Source organism: Pecten maximus, chromosome 15, assembly GCF_902652985.1.
Source record: "Pecten maximus chromosome 15, xPecMax1.1, whole genome shotgun sequence".
Taxonomy (NCBI): Eukaryota; Metazoa; Mollusca; class Bivalvia; order Pectinida; family Pectinidae; genus Pecten; species Pecten maximus.
The window spans coordinates 36,081,425-36,102,984 of record NC_047029.1 but is presented as its reverse complement, the minus strand read 5'-3'; the positions used below and the strand labels follow the sequence as shown (position 1 = coordinate 36,102,984).

The 21,560-nt window shown below is 39.0% G+C and overlaps 1 protein-coding gene across 1 annotated transcript in view; it reads left to right on the top strand.

Annotated features, from left to right (window-relative positions):
- The first annotated feature begins 2,358 nt into the window (after nucleotides 1-2,358).
- LOC117343822 overlaps nucleotides 2,359-21,560 on the top strand; it is a 29,820-nt gene continuing 10,618 nt past the window's right edge. The window contains 3 exon segments of the mRNA XM_033906342.1: nucleotides 2,359-3,489; nucleotides 16,231-16,355; nucleotides 16,357-16,723. Of these exon segments, the coding sequence (XP_033762233.1) occupies nucleotides 3,021-3,489; nucleotides 16,231-16,355; nucleotides 16,357-16,723 (961 nt within the window). The 5' untranslated portion in view covers nucleotides 2,359-3,020.

Here is a 21,560-nt window from a genome sequence, read left to right as displayed (position 1 = left end):
GCAGTATTCCTTTTTAAATCTTAACTGAGCTAAAATAGTCCACGTTCCCAAAGCGAGAGTTAACATATTAATAAACAACTTCAACCAAGCATATTCATATCGTCAATAACATCCATTTCGAAATGTAATTATGACAAGGACCAGATTACAGGCTTAACGGTTTAACGTATCTTTCAAAAGCATTTTATTGTTTTAGAAAATTACAAAATATGATTTTTTACTATCTGCATTTTCCCTTATGAAAACATTATACCCCGTTTTGCTGTTCTGTGTTCTGAAAATCATTACGTTGGTATATCACATAATACATTTAAATCAAGGTGCTAATGTATCTCTTCTATATATTAAGCTGCGTTTAGACCTAGTTTTATCATCCTGACTTTTCTAATGGATCCCCATCCTTTTGACTTTTGACTATTTCTAAAGGCTGAAACATCTGTTATATGTTCTTGGTATCACTGCCGAGTCCTGGAAGGACGAAATAACTGTATGGTGCTCCTAATATCAATGATGGGTCACATAACGACTTATATATATATGGTACAGATTTATATTTATACTTTGACATTCCATATATATTGCACAATCCGTAACGATGATTGAATCGAGCCTTCAAACAAATTAAATGCCTCTCCTTATAGAATTTTGATAAATACATCAACATCGTCAATGATATTATATCTTCAACTTATATAGATACAGCGTTACAGGAAGTTTACAGGGACACTTTATATCTTCAATAAAACATTCTGTCATACTTCTAAACTATTAAAAGAATGAATTTCTTTAAAGGAAAAAAAGAACAGTTATTAAACATAATGGGGCGTCTTATGTTGGATGTTATCGCCGTAATCGTACCTATCCTGTTGAAGGACACGGGTGATGGACCTAACTCTGTTAGGAGGATACGGGTGATGGACCTTACTCTGTTGTGAGGATACGGGTGATGGACCTGACTCTGTTGGGGGGATACGGGTGATGAATCTGACTCTGTTGGTATGATACGAGTGATGAACCTGACTCTGTTGGGGGGATACGGGTGATGGACCTGACTCTGTTGGGAGGATACGAGTGATGAACCTGACTCTGTTTGGGGGGATACGGGTGATGGACCTGACTCTGTTGGGGGGATACGAGTGATGAACCTGACTCTGTTGGGAGGATACGGGTGATGGACCTGTCTCTGTTGGGAGGATACGGGTGATGGACCTGACTCTGTTGGGAGGATACGGGTGATGAACCTGACTCTGTTGGTATGATACGAGTGATGAACCTGACTCTGTTGGGGGGATACGGGTGATGGACCTGACTCTGTTGGGAGGATACGAGTGATGAACCTGACTCTGTTGGGGGGATACGGGTGATGGACCTGACTCTGTTGGGGGGATACGAGTGATGAACCTGACTCTGTTGGGAGGATACGGGTGATGGACCTGTCTCTGTTGGGAGGATACGGGTGATGGACCTGACTCTGTTGGGGGGATACGGGTGATGAACCTGACTCTGTTTGGGGGATACGGGTGATGAATCTGACTCTGTTGGGGGGATACGGGTGATGGACCTGACTTTGTTGGGGGGATACGGGTGATGAACCTGACTCTGTTTGGGGGATACGGGTGATGAATCTGACTCTGTTGGGGGGATACGGTGCTTCTGATATTTAACCGTCTATTGCTTTATTACAACAAAACAATGATATACTAATAACAGTGTATAAGATACCAGTTATTGTCTATCAAAAGATGCCCAATTAATTTGGGGAAAATTAAGTGATGAAATATATTATTATTTTATATATATACGTAGTTTAATAATTACGTAACAATTGCCAATCCGAAATACTACTAAGTAGAAATTGAAAAGATTTGTTAAAGTAATTATGTGTATTGCGGTATGATTAATGGCCCACCTAGCACGACGTTAGGTACAGGTGCATTCATACTTATATAATACGCAGTTAGTTATCCGGTACGTTTTAGCTCATTAGCCTTGATGAGTAAGAATCTCGCCAAAAAACAAACACACATACATCGAACCAAATCGATCGGTAAATTTACTACAGTATAGTTTATAAATATTTCCAAGTCCTAGAAGCCTGTCGTATATCTATTCCTAAGTGATGACGTACGTGTTCACGTGAAGATAAATATTTACATACCTAGATCACAGAAATAATATTCTTAAAACATAAGCATCAAGAACTGCATGAGAGTTGACCTAACCAATCGTTTTGCCGCATTCCCGAAACCCATGTTGATTGGTCAAATATGAAATTTAATGTTGTATTGTGGTAGACTAATTGGCCCCGATCCGTCGCGGTTATAAGGCATTGTCGACAAGGATTTGATCATACCTGTGACAGCTCGGATAGCAGAGAGCGCGATATCGGTTGGAGGTTTACTGCTCGGCTAAACCGTATTTTATCAATGAATAGTAGTAGTGACGAGGTAGGCCTGTATTGTATTGTCAAGGTGTAGAGCGGTCAGGCCTCACTCATAAGTTCATTCATTGCCTTCACGCCAGCACAGGTATACGGAGACTGTATACACGGCCCCGACAGAACAGGGTTGATCGAAGACATCGGGAAGCTTTAAGGGTACAGAGCGATCAGAAATCCCGGTATACCAACAGATGTTATAGACGGATGGTAGCAGTCGCTCTGTGCTGATCGTGAGGCATACAGGCAAAATGGATACACATCTGGCCATGCATTCTATTTCCTCTTGTAAGACATTGCCAAAGGTGTGCAAATATTTATAATAGGATTCTTAATTAATTAATTAATTAAGAAAAAAAAACGTCACATCAAGATTCATATGGATTGATAGGTTTGATATTTACAGACGTTTCAACTGTAAAACTAAAATACAAACATTTTTTATTTGGATGAGTGCTATAATGATTTCAACATGTGACTTTTCCCGGATTAATATACCCGAGATGTAAAGTGATTGTTGAGGATTTACACATCATATACCGCTTACTTCACACCGCGAGGACTCACTCCCTAGTCACCAACTATGCATTACCTCAAACAAAAAACGTTTTCTGTCGTGTTAGGTGTCTGTAACTTTCTCCAGGTGTTAAGTGTTCTTCCGTTCATTACGGACAACAGTTCGGAGCGGTTTAGTCTGGATGATGGACAATGGTCAAGTTCAGGAAACTTACGAGAGTCGGACTGGGCAGAGGCAGCTTATAACTATGTACATGCGCTGGACTGTAATAATGTGTTTTTCACGACAGGGAAAGAGTGTCGAGAATTGGTGACGATTCCTAAAGCCTCCATGGTAATACATATAGCACCCAAAACTATCGTCGGGCGTTACAAAGCTGTATTACCAGACGAGGTTTTAAACAGAAAAGAAAGCTTTGATGGTGTTTTGGTGGTAGATCCCTACCCCAACGCTAACTTTGGACATTTAGTGGTTGTTTTCGTGATAAAGGAAGAAAATAGGAACACTTGTCGGACGAAGGATGGGATATATATAGGTAAGATATGCTTATGTGCACGTTGTAAATGCATCTTAGAATAAATCTAAATAACATTAAAAATTCATGTCATTGACTGTATATGATATATATACCTATTTTATACATATTTCTAAATGAAGGAATTCCTTTGAAATATTTTTTACTTAAAATCCATCCTACCCTTTAAAAATGGTATTGGGGTTTTATTGGGATTTGAAACCATTTCATTTAAAATTCAAGTATGTGCCACACAACATATGTCACCATCGGATTAGGTGTTGTAACAACTACAACCCATGTCCTGGTACAGACAGACACCGGCGGAATAATGCAGGCACGTTGTTGGTTTTCAGATGCAAGTATTTAAACTATCGTCACTATGTAAACACATAAATATCCGTGGACAGTTTGACAATGACGACAGGACAACAAACTACTAAGCCTTTAGAGGGTTTAACACATCTAAAATAATCTAATTGATGTATAACGTTAAAGTCCGACCAGACCAAATCCTGAGCTCGACTCCTGTAGCTTTGGGAATGATTCGAACGCTAAGGATGTGAAATATGTAAAAGCGCTTAAGGTTTGAGTTCTAATAATAGTGGCTAGCCTACAGGTGGTTAATGAAACACCATTACACGTATTAGCAGCCTCAGGTGAAATGGAACACAGTGGACTATTTGTTACATTCTTGTAACCCCTGTGTCTATTGAATTAGCACTCTGTACAGGGTGCCATCATGGGAATCCATGCTGTATTACAAGCCGTGTTTAGACTGTGACGACTGTGGATGTTACCACATGGACCTGTTACGGCCGAGCACGTGACGGATTGAAGGATGGGGAGGGCCCCTGGAGGCGGGGGTCACATCACCTACCACAGACCACCTACGATCGCTGGTCTGTTACACTCCAAAAACCATAACTATGGGATTCAGTCTCATTCATGTCAGCACATCCTTGGGGATACCCAAGTGCATTTACCGTCTGGATTGACAGGTCATCCTTATTAGAACAAAGTCTAAGATCCATGCGTACGCAATGAAAAAACACGTGTTTTTGGACACTGCCACGCGTACTTACCCAACAACTCCACGCCTACACCATACCCCAGGATTCAACCCCAGTAATAGTTTAACACTATAACTCGTATACTGGCCATCAGACACTAAGTTGTTTTGTTAGGAATTGCCAATCTAAATTCTAATACTAGATTATTTGTCCCTAGTTTGAAACTTAAGGTCTCTTGAATCAGTCATATCCTATGGACCAAAATCATAAAGCTCAATTATATTTATAACACTAACACCAACCCCAGTAGTATATAACACTAACACCAACCCCAGTAGTATATAACACTAACACCAACCCCAGTAGTATATATAACACTAACACCAACCCCAGTAGTATATATAACACTAACACCAACCCCAGTAGTATATAACACTAACACCAACCCCAGTAGTATATATAACACTAACACCAACCCCAGTAGTATATAACACTAACACCAACCCCAGTAGTATATATAACACTAACACCAACCCCAGTAGTATATATAACACCAACCCCAGTAGTATATAACACTAACTCCAACCCCAGTAGTATATATAACACTAACACCAACCCTAGTAGTATATATAACACTAACTCCAACCCCAGTAGTATATAACACTAACACCAACCCTAGTAGTATATATAACACTAACACCAACCCCAGTAGTATATAACACTAACACCAACCCCAGTAGTATATAACACTAACACCAACCCCAGTAGTATATAACACTAACACCAACCCCAGTAGCATATATAACACTAACACCAACCCCAGTAGTATATATAACACTAACACCAACCCCAGTAGTATATAACACTAACACCAACCCCAGTAGTATATATAACACTAACACCAATCCCAGTAGTATATAACACCACCACCAACCCCAGTAGTATATAACACTAATACCAACCCCAGTAGTATATAACACTAACACCAACCCCAGTAGTATATATAACACTAACACCAACCCCAGTAGTATATAACACTAACACCAACCCTAGTAGTATATATAACACTAACACCAATCCCAGTAGTATATATAACACTAACACCAACCCCAGTAGTATATAACACTAACACCAACCCCAGTAGTATATATAACACTAATACCGACCCCAGTAGTATATATACCACTAACACCAACCCCAGTAGTATATAACACTAACACCAACCCCAGTAGTATATATAACACTAATACCGACCCCAGTAGTATATATACCACTAACACCAACCCCAGTAGTATATAACACTAACGCCAACCCCAGTAGTATATATAACACTAACACCAACCCCAGTAGTATATATAACACTAACACCAACCCCAGTAGTATATATAACACTAACACCAACCCCAGTAGTATATAACACCACCACCAACCCCAGTAGTATATAACACTAACACCAACCCCAGTAGTATATAACACTAACACCAACCCCAGTAGTATATAACACTAACACCAACCCCAGTAGTATATATAACACTAACACCAACCCCAGTAGTATATATAACACTAACACCAACCCCAGTAGTATATATAACACTAACACCAACCCCAGTAGTATATATAACACTAACACCAACCCCAGTAGTATATAACACCACCACCAACCCCAGTAGTATATATAACACTAACACCAACCCCAGTAGTATATAACACTATTATGACAGAATATTTCGATATTTTTACCGTGCTTAGCACTCGTGAAAATATCGATATTCTGTCTTACTCGTGGGATATACTTTATATTAAACGGTAAACCATTCAATATCCTCTATATACTCCATTCCCTAACAACAACCTGGGTAGATAGTGTAACGGTATTAGTGAGCAGTCTTTAGTTTTTATTTGTTTTGCATTATTTTGAAATTAAAAGGCATAAAGTGTTGGAAAACTGAAGCCTGTTGGAAAACTGGCTGGCTTGAAAAACCGGGTTTAAAAGATTGATGAATCTAATACAATGATTCGAAGGCGATCTCGTTAATAATGTCGTTCGGGGAAAGGTTAATGGTTAATGGTGATATTACGAGAGAAGAGTTTCCTTCGTAACATCGTTGATTAGTCTATATATATATATGTCTGTTTCTGTATATTTATCGAGATTTATTGCAGTTTTAAACCAGAACACTGTCTAGAATCAACAGAAACAAATCTATCAAAGAAATAACAAATTCGGTGTTAAAGTTTACGACCGGTTTATTTTCGGGAGAACATCGTTCTATTTCAATAGATAGAATAACTTTGACTTCTTTCATGACAACAGTAATTTATCACATACACCAATATATCTGAACTTCACGGAACCATACGACGGCACAGTGTCTGTTAGGAGTTTATCTTCTCCTGAGCATAAAGTGATTTGCTGCATGTACAGTGTATTTACAGAAATCTTCTGTTTGGCAATTTGTTATCAACATGTCGGCTGATATTGGATTCATCGCTTTTGTCATTCGGATATGTTTCTTAGAGAGTATCTACAAAATAGTTCCGTCTGCTAGTCAAGCACACTTGATTTATTTCTCTCATTTTGATGCTACAGAACCGTTTTATCTTCATATGATTGACAGAGGTTCAGTTGTCGGTTATAGAATTATGAACTCCAGGAAGCTGTGTACTTTCATTTCCAGTTGTTTCATGCAAATTTCACGTGTCTGTGTTAGGGACCCCGTGTATGTTTTCTCTTCCTTCATTGTAACTGTATCCAGCAACAAAGGGCGAGTGTTAGATGGTATTCTTTATGATTTGACTGTCAGAATTCGGATTATGCTGGTAATGCATGTAATGGTCCAACCGTCATGACGTAGGAAGGCCTTGTGATAGGCCGTGTAGACATCGGCGTTCGGGGCACGTAGGGTGCTGTACCCTAGCCGGAGTGTTCACATTGTCTCCACAGAGGATTTTCATTATAAGATTAGGAGTATAGGGTATTGTATATATTTTACGATAAAATGGCATTAGACGCACGTTCCGTCAAACGTATGAGTTGGTAACCCACTGTTCAGTTATTGGCCTGCCGTATTTTATAACTCATTTCTTCACTCAGACTTCGTATTCCCAGATGGCTCTGTAAAGTACACCGACAAATCAGACATCAGATAGTAGTCAGATTTATGTTGGTGTGTATAGCGAAACATCAAAGTTTATCTGCATTTTTTTACCTGAATACAAATCTCTAAATGCACCCTGTGAACATAATGATCATATTATCTTCGCTGGGTCATTGGGTATTTGTGGGGGATATGGTGTCTTATTACACAACATTGGCGATCTTAACTTACATTTATACAGCGGTATATATATTTCTTTAAGAATATCAGTCTTCACTACGAATCTTAGATAGCAAGCCTAACAAAATTAAAAATATCAGAAAATAAAAAGTTGAAAAACGAAAAGGAAAAAACGAAAGAAATAGAAAATGTAAAGGTAAGTGGATGGAAAACAGAGGTGTAACATATCATCGATAGCCTGATGGTTCTGCGAGGTGTTGATTTCGTAAGGACACGCTTGTCAAGAGGTCATAGTGCATTCCGTTTTCTTCCGGTATCTTTCTGGTTTCAATTGTCTTATTGGGCTGTTCATAAGTATTCAATATGTGGTGTGTCCTATATGAAATCTAATGACTTGCTAGAACAGTTTGAGTTTTTAATTAATTGTGTGTTTAAGGTTTGGAATAACATCTATTTCACTTCGTTCTCACGACTTCGCACCAGCTTTCTGTTATTCCATGCATTTGATATCATTTATTAGCGGTTACAATACACCGGGCGGAGATCCATCACGCTTTGTTGCTTCAAATCTGAGCCTCGGGTACAGTGAGAACCAGGCCGAGATCTTATCAAGTCACATAAGCTTCATAAACCTCCTATCAAAATTTGAAATTAAATTCCATTCGACATTTGCCTGGAAAATCTTGGCTTATTTTATCTAAAAAGGACTACTTTTTATTCCATTTCATGAATATTTTCTATTTGAAATCAAAAGATAATGACAATATCACAATGTTTCAATGTTATCTTTTTGTTTCATTAAGCCAGTAGGACTTGGTAGAACCGAGTGCCATGTTAGCCAGTTAGATAGCATTCGTACTAAACGAAATGCCTCTTTTGTAAACATTCTATGTCATGCATATATGCATGGAAATTAAACCACAAACTGTAATTATCGGATCTCATTTCAAATATAATTAAGTGTTCAACGTCACATTGAAATAGATTAGGATAGTGACGAGGTTAGGTTGAGAATGTTTAAATTTCAACATCACCCAGAAAACCGCCAATTATACTCCCTACTGTAAATCGGCAAGGTACTCCTCGTTAAGGTACCTGGCTACTGTTTCGTAAGGAGATATACATACCAAATATACAGGAAAAATTGGAAATATATGAAAATACGATCAACTTGTTATTAGGTGAAATGAAAACAATGATTCAACTAAAGAATATACACATTTAAAAGTCATCAAGCATGAATGACATACAAACATGTCTGTATGACATAACAACAACACGGGTCAGTATGACATACAACATGTCTGTATGACATAACAACAACACGGGTCAGTGTGACATACAACATGTCTGTATGACATAACAACAACACGGGTCAGTGTGACATACAACATGTCTGTATGACAAAACAACAACACGGGTCAGTGTGACATACAACATGTCTGTATGACATAACAACAACACGGGTCAGTGTGACATACAACATGTCTGTATGACATAACAACAACACGGGTCAGTGTGACATACAACATTTCTGTATGACATAACAACACGGGTCAGTGTGACATACAACTTGTCTGTATGACATAACAACAACACGGGTCAGTGTGACATACAACATGTCTGTATGACGTAACAACACGGGTCAGTGTGACATACAACATGTCTGTATGACATAACACGGGTCAGTGTGACATACAACATGACTGTATGACATAACAACAATACGGGTCAGTGTGACATACAACATGTCTGTATGACATAACAACACGGGTCAGTGTGACGTACAACATGTCTGTATGACATAACACGGGTCAGTGTGACATACAACATGTCTGTATGACACAACAACAACACGGGTCAGTGTGACATACAACATGTCTGTATGACATAACAACAACACGGGTCAGTGTGACATACAACATGTCTGTATGACATAACAACACGGGTCAGTGTGACATACAACATGTCTGTATGACATAACAACACGGGTCAGTGTGACATACAACATGTCTGTATGACATAACAACACGAGTCAGTGTGACATACAACATGTCTGTATGACATAACAACACGGGTCAGTGTGACATACAACATGTCTGTATGACATAACAACACGGGTCAGTGTGACATACAACATGTCTGTATGACATAACAACACGGGTCAGTGTGACATACAACATGTCTGTATGACATAACAACACGGGTCAGTGTGACATACAACATGTCTGTATGACATAACAACAACACGGGTCAGTGTGACATACAACATGTCTGTATGACATAACAACAACACGGGTCAGTGTGACATACAACATGTCTGTATGACATAACAACAACACGGGTCAGTGTGACATACAACATGTCTGTATGACATAACAACACGGGTCAGTGTGACATACAACATGTCTGTATGACATAACAACAACACGGGTCAGTGTGACATACAACATGTCTGTATGACATAACAACAACACGGATCAGTGTGACATACAACATGTCTGTATGACATAACAACACGGGTCAGTGTGACATACAACATGTCTGTATGACATAACAACAACACGGGTCAGTGTGACATACAACATGTCTGTATGACACAACAACACGGGTCAGTGTGACATACAACATGTCTGTATGACATAACAACACGGGTCAGTGTGACATACAACATGTCTGTATGACATAACACGGGTCAGTGTGACATACAACATGTCTGTATGACATAACAACAACACGGGTCAGTGTGACATACAACATGTCTGTATGACATAACAACACGGGTCAGTGTGACATACAACATGTCTGTATGACGTAACAACAACACGGGTCAGTGTGACATACAACATGTCTGTATGACATAACAACACGGGTCAGTGTGACATACAACATGTCTGTATGACATAACAACAATACGGGTCAGTGTGACATACAACATGTCTGTATGACATAACAACACGGGTCAGTGTGACATACAACATGTCTGTATGACATAACAACAACACGGGTCAGTGTGACATACAACATGTCTGTATGACATAACAACAACACGGGTCAGTATGACATACAACATGTCTGTATGACATAACAACAACACGGGTCAGTGTGACATACAACATGTCTGTATGACCTAACAACACAGGTCAGTGTGACATACAACATGTCTGTATGACATAACAACAACACGGGTCAGTGTGACATACAACATGTCTGTATGACATAACAACAACACGGGTCAGTATGACATACAACATGTCTGTATGACATAACAACACAGGTCAGTGTGACATACAACATGTCTGTATGACATAACAACAACACGGGTCAGTATGACATACAACATGTCTGTATGACATAACAACAACACGGGTCAGTGTGACATACAACATGTCTGTATGACATAACAACACAGGTCAGTGTGACATACAACATGTCTGTATGACATAACAACAACACGGGTCAGTATGACATACAACATGTCTGTATGACATAACAACAACACGAGTCAGTGTGACATACAACATGTCTGTATGACATAACAACACAGGTCAGTGTGACATACAACATGTCTGTATGACATAACAACAACACGGGTCAGTGTGACATACAACATGTCTGTATGACATAACAACAACACGGGTCAGTGTGACATACAACATGTCTGTATGACATAACAACAACACGGGTCAGTGTGACATACAACATGTCTGTATGACATAACAACAACACGGGTCAGTGTGACATACAACATGTCTGTATGACATAACAACAACACGGGTCAGTGTGACATACAACATGTCTGTATGACATAACAACAACACGTGTCAGTGTGACATACAACATGTCTGTATGACATAACAACACGGGTCAGTGTGACATACAACATGTCTGTATGACATAACAACAACACGGGTCAGTGTGACATACAACATGTCTGTATGACATAACAACAACACGGGTCAGTGTGACATACAACATGTCTGTATGACATAACAACAACACGGGTCAGTGTGACGTACAACATGTCTGTATGACATAACAACAACACGGGTCAGTGTGACATCAAATTTTTGGTATTTTTCGAAATCTGATTAATGATTGTAGAGTATGAGATGACAAAAGATGTTTTCCTTTGTTTTAATCCAATGATGATCGAGCCTTCCAGTTGTTGCTATTGGAACGAGAATTCCTACTCGGATATGATACACTCATTTAAACAGTCTGTTAAATGCTTCCTTAAAATGTTTCCAATTATTCTGAAATTTATTCTCTCTGAGACAAGTCATCTCATTTTCCTCTTTCAGAATATTTCTGTACGTTAAGCGGCTTTCTACAATATTCAGAAATCGCGAGTTTTACTTGTTTTTTGTTGTTGTTTTTTTTATAAAAACTCTGCGTATTTTTTTTTTTCTTTTTTTTGTAAATATTTATTTTAAAACGCGTTCAAACAAAAACACAAATTAATGCAAATTCGATCGAATCATGTCAATATACACGTTTTTGTTTATATATATATAAGAAATGTTTATGGATACATGATTTTATACATTGATATATGCCATAACAATATGTATCAAACAAAGCATTAAATTTCAAAATCAAATCAGGTTGATTTATATTTCATGTTGATAGAGTTTTTTATACCGGAATTTTTACAAAATTTATTTAATTAAAATTATTATCCGTGCGACGTTGTTTGAGGAGACAAGAAAACTGCTGGTGAACGCTGTAGTACAAATCTAACTATGCTTAGTCCAACCATGTACCGTGGAATTCCGACCTTTTGTAAACATGTTTAAGATACCAATTAGCCCATGTTACCGGGACAGTAGATAATAATATGTATAGTTAATTGGCTGGGAGGGACCAACATGATGACGCTAGTATTTGCTAATCTATCAGGAAACATATTTCAAATCGTTTTCACAAAGGTAGATATTGTCTGGTGTACTCCCGAAACTTACCAACAGTCGGGACAAAGTGACTCACAGGGCACACGACCAAACACAGCGGACCTACCGAGGGGGTAGAAATCATTAAGTATCAATCATTAAATCATTTTTAACAAACCTACTGACAAAGACGTGTTTACTTAATTTAATGGAATTACAATATTTCAAATCGGTTTATTTGTTGAGGTTTATTGCTGCCTCTTTTACTTGCCCCGTGGACCGATAGGTATTTCTCTAACCACACTACTAGAAATGGTTTAGGTGGAAAATCGGATAAGCTGAAATAGCCTTGAGCGAATGACTTACAGGTAAACACAAAGCAATACACATTTAAAGAATACAAACCACAGTGCCATGTATATTAGAGTTTGTTTTATTTATGAGAGACTGCCTACGTGTAGCACTGCTATCCACACAACTGATGGGTTTAATACCCCCGAACGTTGTGGCTAGAGAGGGAATTGAAAACATTAAATTCCCAAAGGTAATCCAAGTCAACTGTTATCGGGTAACAACATGGTTAGCACGAGCTTACAAAGGTCTATCATATCTCCGCTCTCGTTTGTCACTCTGTACATATTACCGACTTCAAAGAGGCCGCAGTTCTCGTTAACAGAGGGGAATGTACATAGATGCAGTCGGCACGGAATCCTCGCCTTTGCTCGGGCAATTATCCAATTATCGCCGTAAACTATAGGTATATGCCAACTCAGGTTGTAACTAAAATGTCGAACGGAAAACGGAACAAAATGGAAAGGATGTATTGTATCATTTTAATGCAGAAATATTGTATAATTTTGTATCCAGAAAATATTGTATAATTTTGTATCTAGACAATATTGTATAATTTTATATCCAGACAATATTGTATAATTTTGTAGCCAGAAAATATTGTATAATTTTGTAGCCAGACAATATTGTATAATTTTATATCTAGGAGTTATTGTATAAATAAATGATTATAATTTCAATAATATGATATATATGTTATTATTCAACTCAATAAATATAGAATATCAGAAAAAAGGAATGAACACTTTCAATGGATATGAATTGATTTTAAATATGTCATCAACATTAAATAATAGTTCACCGTTTATGTCTTCATTGCCTCTGCATAACACCTTCCGTTTAAAAATAACGACATTGACACACGAGTCGTCTGTCCCCGACAGTCATACGTAGAATTACACACGAGGACTCTGTCCCCGACTGTCATACGTAGAATTACACACGAGGACTCTGTCCCCGACAAATATGATTTACAATGTACTATACTTACTGAATTAAAGGTAAACTTAATCTTTGATAAATCAAATTAAATAGGTCAAGTAGACAGGTGTGAATCTCGCACGTGTAAAGGATTTATTTGTGATAGCGTATTAAATGAATACCCTTGAATAGAAAACGGTATTATACAGCTTGTATGATGTGTTCAAAGAATTTATCTGAAAACGTGGATAAAATGACAGCTAAACCTCATGGTTTTATAACTTCTAAGGATTTAAATGAAATGGAAATGAAATCTGCAGATAGTGAGTTTTATAAACAGCTGTGAGTTTACATGTTAAAGCTTTATTCGTTACGGCTGATGTTGGGTCTGTTCCGTTTGTACACAGCCAGTGGTTTACCTCAGACTTAATTAGCCAGGTTTTACAGAGACAATAAGATGCAACAGGTGCTCGGCCTGGCTGAAAGGGCCAGACTCTACTCACGGAAATGACACGGATCAGGTACTCATTATTACCACACTGATGAGTCTAGTCCCATCATTTATACACAATTACAGGTATTCCGTTGTAGTAATTGGATAATCAAAGAGAATAGAAGACATTTCTCTGTTATGTCTTGGATTTGGGTAAATCAACAAAACAAACGCATCTGCGCAGAATCCTGCAACATTGCCCATGCGAAGAATGTACTTTAATTACAGAACACCAACTCATGGCGAATCTCATTAAATTTCTGAAGTCATATGTTCCTTATCGAACTAATCCGTGTGTATGAATCTGCTCTCATTGACCCACCAGCGCAGGGACACTTTTCCACGCGGATGTTGAAACCAGGTGAACAACACATGTACTTTGTTAAATTAATGCGCTTTTAATATCCATACCCAGCACCTGTGGCGCATATTCCTTTGAGCGCCATAATGCAGAGGTAGGAGCCGTTGTTCAATCCGATTGTGAGTAGGGACAAACACAGGGGCTCTGGCCCGAGTTTCTGAGTACGGTCCAACAACTCCACAAAAGCGGAATGTTTATCATTATAACTGATGCTGTTTTATATCCAAAGTCACTGTCTTACTCCTAATCTTAATACATTAAAGTCGCCTTTCTCGTCTTGAATCCCTTCTTTGAATGTTGTTGTATGTACATTTCAAACACAAAAATATTTTACACAATTACTTGGTCAAACTGTGATCAAAACGTGTGTCGATTTCATATCAATCAGCCACGTCATGTTTTATCCCTTGATGTCATTATCACATCGTGTTAATATTTTTTTCCTGTTTTCGTTAAGAATAAAAGACATACACTAAACTAAACAATTCTTGGCTTGAAATCTACACACTTTTGATTATATCAGCTTACCACTGAACAAGTACCTTTCATGTCATGCTTTAAGGCCGCGTCAATTTCGTTTGATGCGATATTATCCTCATTAGAAATATCACGAATTGTTCTTTACCATCATACGTTTGTGACAGGATTTCAAGTTCAATTTTATGTACTGGTGAGAGAGCACACATTGTTTAGGGATTCCGACACTCCGGGTAGAGAGAATCCATTGTTTGGGATTCTTAATTCTTGGTTGAAAGAATATATATATATATACATTGTATTCAATTGAATCCTATCTTTATTGTTGTATCTGTTTGATACCTTAACTGTCCTATGATGACTACCAAGGTTTATTGACTAACATAATTGTAGTATTGGGGATACTTCTTCGGATAGGATGTTGCCTTTTTTGTTTATCGTCCCGTTTTATTATTTAATTAATTCTTCTCGTGCATCACTCCCTAATGAGTGTATATACGCATTCGAGAGGTTTTAATATGTTCGCTTTACTTGTGGCATTGTGGACTTTCTGCCGACTTTTATAGTGCTATCTCACTGAAGTGCATTATCGAAGATAACCTGCAGAAAACTGATCTCAGTTAACGTAACTGATTTTGGTATTTCCCCTCTGTATGTTTTAAATCAATACTTTGAGCATGCATATATAACTATCTTTTTTTCTGGGTGGTCGGATGGCGCAGTGGAAACACACTTGTCTTGCATCTAGATGTCACGGATTGCCCGATCGAAAGTGAGAAGGGAGTCATGTTGGTATGGGGTAAACTACCCGACCACGTAGGTTTTCTCCGGGTTCTCCAGTTTCCTCCCACAATAAGACCCTCGCTCGCTCCATCCGGGCCAAAGACACGTGATTGATATAGGTTAATACAACTTCCCAATTTTTATAAAATAATTTAGGTTAACATTTATTTTACCTATCATTTTTTCATTTCAGAATCATCCGGGGACTGTTTAACGTTGGCATTAAAACGTCGTTGTAAGAACGCCATAAAACGCCATGGCCGACGCAGGCACCACGCCCGACGGTGCGAGATTAATTTTCTTCCTGTGGTACACTTCGACACTGGCAGGAACACAGGAATTATATATGGAACAAAGATACAATTTTCTCAAATGTTGGAAAAATAAAGATGGATTTGGACGATGTCCGGAATTAAGGCCATTGAATGAATCATCAGAACTCATCTGCAATCCGATCAAAGAGAACACCAAACGGTGCTCCACAACTCACGAAATGGTTCATACGACGTGCAGGATTTTCGAAATATGTGACCAGGCGGTTCTTGTATCCGGGGGTTGGAATAGACAAACCACAGGCGTCAGTCACAAGCATAACCTCGAACGATTCTATTGGATGTTACGGCAATATTCCTTCAAAAAACGTAACATCAATATATTCTTCGCTAACGGAGCTACCGGCATCAACCGTAAGTAATGTCTATCGCTATGGCGTGTGTTTGTATGTGTGTGATAACCCTTCACCTGGAAGGTTAATATAATGAAACTAAGATGTCTGAAGATGTTTTTACACAGACGTAAATCTGTTATTTAGTCGTGTGTATTTGAGTAAACTCGACTAATCGTCCTCTAGTCAGACACAATTAACACTTATACAGAAGGTGAAGTGCAACCGCGTTACCTCACTGACAATGATAGTCTATAACGTTACAAAGCAGGTATTGTGTAAATAGTGTCGTATTAATCGCTAAATATGCAACCCTGAAATCTAATCTTATCTACTCCTATACGTTCTCTTTGTGACGACTTTGAAGTGCCAAGAATAAGAACCAGTAACAGTTACTTATGTTATTCTACAAAGATGTCTGTCCCGATATTTAACACTTCAAAGCATTACCGGTAACAGAACAGTCTTTTTCTTATCTGCACCCGTTAGTTTTTATTTTTCATTGCTATGCAAGTAAGTATAATTAAAAGTGGCAACATATTGTCCTTGTCTTAAAGGTACACACACTTTGAAATGCATGCCGCATACTTTGACAAAACGTCCAAAACGTATGATAGTATCTCCCTCTTAAATCGACACAGGCATTTCCAGTACGTATAGACAATCTGAACGAGTACGTCATAAAAATCGTTTCCACATAGCTTAGTTGGTAAGAGCACCGACCGTATGTAACCTCAGTTGGTTAGAGCATCGACCGTATGTAACCTCAGTTGGTTAGAGCACCGACCGTATGTAACCTCAGTTGGTTAGAGCACCGACCGTATGTAACCTCAGTTGGTTAGAGCACCGACCGTATGTAACCTCAGTTGGTTAGAGCACCGACCGTATGTAACCTCAGTTGGTTAGAGCACCGACCGTATGTAACCTCAGTTGGTAAGAGCACCGACCGTATGTAACCTCAGTTGGTTAGAGCACCGACCGTATGTAACCTCAGTTGGTTAGAGCACCGACCGTATGTAACCTCAGTTGGTTAGAGCACCGACCGTATGTAACCTCAGTTGGTTAGAGTATCGACCGTATGTAACCTCAGTTGGTTAGAGCATCGACCGTATGTAACCTCAGTTGGTTAGAGCACCGACCGTATGTAACCTCAGTTGCGTTTAGAGCACCGACCGTATGTAACCTCAGTTGGTAGAGCACCGACCGTATGTAACCCTCAGTTGGTAAGAGCACCGACCGTATTAACCTCAGTTGGCTTAGAGCACCGACCGTATGTAACCTCAGTTGGTTAGCGCACCGACCGTATGTAACCTCAGTTGGTTAGAGCACCGACCGTATGTAACCTCAGTTGGTTAGAGCACCGACCGTATGTAACCTCAGTTGGTAAGAGCACCGACCAGTATGTAACCTCAGTTGGTAAGTATGTACCTCAGTTGGTTAAAGCGCCGACCGTAGTAACCTCAGTTGGTTAGAGCACCGACCGTATGTAACCTCGTTGGTAAGAGCACCGACCGTATGTAACCTACGTTGAAAGAGCACCGACCGTATGTAACCTCAGTTGGTAAGTATGTAACCTCAGTTGGTTAGAGCACCGACCGTATGTAACCTCAGTTGGTTAGAGCACCGACCGTATGTAACCTCAGTTGGTTAGAGCACCGACCGTATGTAACCTCAGTTGGAAAGAGCACCGACCGTATGTAACCTCAGTTGGTTAGAGCACCGACCGTATGTAACCTCAGTTGGTTAGAGCACCGACCGTATGTAACCTCAGTTGGTTAGAGCACCGACCGTATGTAACCTCAGTTGGTTAGAGCACCGACCGTATGTAACCTCAGTTGGTTAGAGCACCGACCGTATGTAACCTCAGTTGGTTAGAGCATCGACCGTATGTAACCTCAGTTGGTTAGAGCACCGACCGTATGTAACCTCAGTTGGTTAGAGCACCGACCGTATGTAACCTCAGTTGGTTAGAGCACCGACCGTATGTTACCTCAGTTGGTTAGAGCACCGACCGTATGTAACCTCAGTTGGTTAGAGCACCGACCATATGTTACCTCAGTTGGTTAGAACACCGACCGTATGTAACCTCAGTTGGTTAGAGCACCGACCGTATGTAACCTCAGTTGGTTAGAGCACCGACCGTATGTAACTCATTTGGTTAGAACACCGACCGTATGTAACCTCAGTTGGTTAGAACACCGACCGTATGTAACCTCAGTTGGTTAGAGCACCGACCGTATGTAACCTCAGTTGGTTAGAGCACCGACCGTATGTAACCTCAGTTGGTTAGAGCACCGACCGTATGTAACCTCAGTTGGTTAGAGCACCGACCATATGTTACCTCAGTTGGTTAGAACACCGACCGTATGTAACCTCAGTTGGTTAGAGCACCGACCGTATGTAACCTCATTTGGTTAGAACACCGACCGTATGTAACCTCAGTTGGTTAGAACACCGACCGTATGTAACCTCAGTTGGTTAGAGCACCGACCGTATGTAACCTCAGTTGGTTAGAACACCGACCGTATGTAACCTCATTTGGTTAGAACACCGACCGTATGTAACCTCAGTTGGTTAGAACACCGACCGTATGTAACCTCAGGTGAAGATCCGAGGTGTGTGGTTCGATCCTCCCTACCTACAAATGTATGTCGATTTGTGTTTCTCGGGAAGCTGAGAAATGGGCTGGTCTGTACTGTCGTGGTTGTGTCCTTGGGCAAGATACGTTTCCCAAATTGATATTGGATGGGATGCAACGGGCCTCCCGTATGTTGTTAATATTTGTCTTATTATGTATAATTATTATGCAGTAGTCGTAAATTGATTACTATCGCAGTTCTATTTTGTCAGAGTAACATCACAAATCTTACGATTATTCAGTTTTTTTTTAAATAACATATCAGTCGGGGAAATATATACAAAATATCTTTTACTGTAATTCAGATTTATTCGAAAACTTTCATCCTAAATTGATCAGCAGCAAACAATTGTATAATCTTGCTGACGTTCAGTGAACAACTGACACAGAAAATGGTTTTGTAACACAGAACCAAAAACATACAATCGGGAGCATCCCGGAGGTATTCGTATTTTATATCGATAAGAACATCCATTGTAATCTATAAATCCAGGTCAAGAGGTCATTCCGCTGATGATACTGTTTGCACATGCGTATAATTCACTATGTCAATCGAACAGGTTGATGGTGATAATATGAGCCATACACTTGGGAGTTTGCTCGAAGGACAACCCGTAGAATTTCCAACATATTCAAGATCAAAGCCCATTTCACCATTACACTGATATGGAGTCATTAATATCAAGCCGATCTCCATTGATAGCAGAGAGATAAAACTGTCTCTTTAATATCAAAATCTATAAAATTGGACCGCCGTATCAATTGTTATTCCAAAAATAACAACCCATTCCCCACCGTGCTATAATTAAATTATAAATTGATGACCTTTACAGAAATGGAACCTACTTCAAAGGGTGTCCAGCGCTTGGTCATTTGTTAATGCCCTCAAACTCTCACGAGGGCAGACACTTGAAACGGTTGGTTTTCTGTGTCGTTGAATATATAAGCTAAGAGAGTTGGTAAGACGATCCTATTTTCACTTCCCTTCTCGGTTATCACAGTTTTGTCGACTAACTTTACTTAGCGCGTGAATGATGAACCAGCTTTACGATACAGTTCGATGCACATTATTCAACATTTGTGGTATCTATAACTAATAATGCTGAATTTATTTTCATATTGACCATAGAAGTAGGCCTGCTAGGCTTTGTCTCACGGCCATCTCATCATAATGTAGTATATCACACGTGTAAATACACGATAACGACATATATAATGTCACGTGACACACGTGTAAATACACGACAATGACATATATAATGGCACGTGACACGCGTGAAAATATACTACAGCTGGCTTATCAATGTCATGTTACACACGTGTAAATACATGACAAGGGCATAATAAATGTCGTGTTACACACGTAAATATACTATAGTTGGCTGACAAATGTCATGTTACACATGTGTAAATACATGACAATGACATAATACATGTCATATGACACACGTGTAAATATACTACATTGACAATGTCATGTGACACACGTGTAAATACACAACAGTGACATATACTGTCATGTCACACACGTGTAAATACACAACAGTGACATATACTGTCATGTCACACACGTGTTAAGATACTGCATTAATAATTTACGTCATATGGTTGTCTCGGTGGAGATAGGAGATAACCCCCACCCCTACCCCCACCTCCGTATGTCCTATAATGAAATATATTTAAGAGTTTTTGATGTATGAACCATTGTATTCAGGATTACGTGGTGACAACGTTTACTATAGATTTATAGAACCAATATTATATTCCCTGGTGATGCTCTCTCTTATTAACACGGATCATTTTAAGCTATAACCTTTACTGTCATCTGGTATATTAGCGGCTTTTCGTACCCTTCGTTGTTGAAAAAATGTTTAAATTAACAATATTATGTAAAAGATCGAGTCAGTAGCTTTAATACACATCCATTGTTGTAAATATTAAGCATGGTGACACATTTTTCGGTGATTTATGCCGTTTACTGATTGGACGATTCCTCCTCTAGAGGTCTTGTTAAATTGTCTCCATCCTCGGGGAATATCACTTTCTCTGGTGAACAATTCCTTATATTACCTAAACAAAGTCACCAATAGAGGTATATAGATATACGGAGAGAGAACATATGTGAGTCATATGTTGCTAAGTAATATAACAATCTACTAATTAACTAATCTATTAATTGGTAAATGATATATTAATTGGTAGATAGGGATACTCATATCAA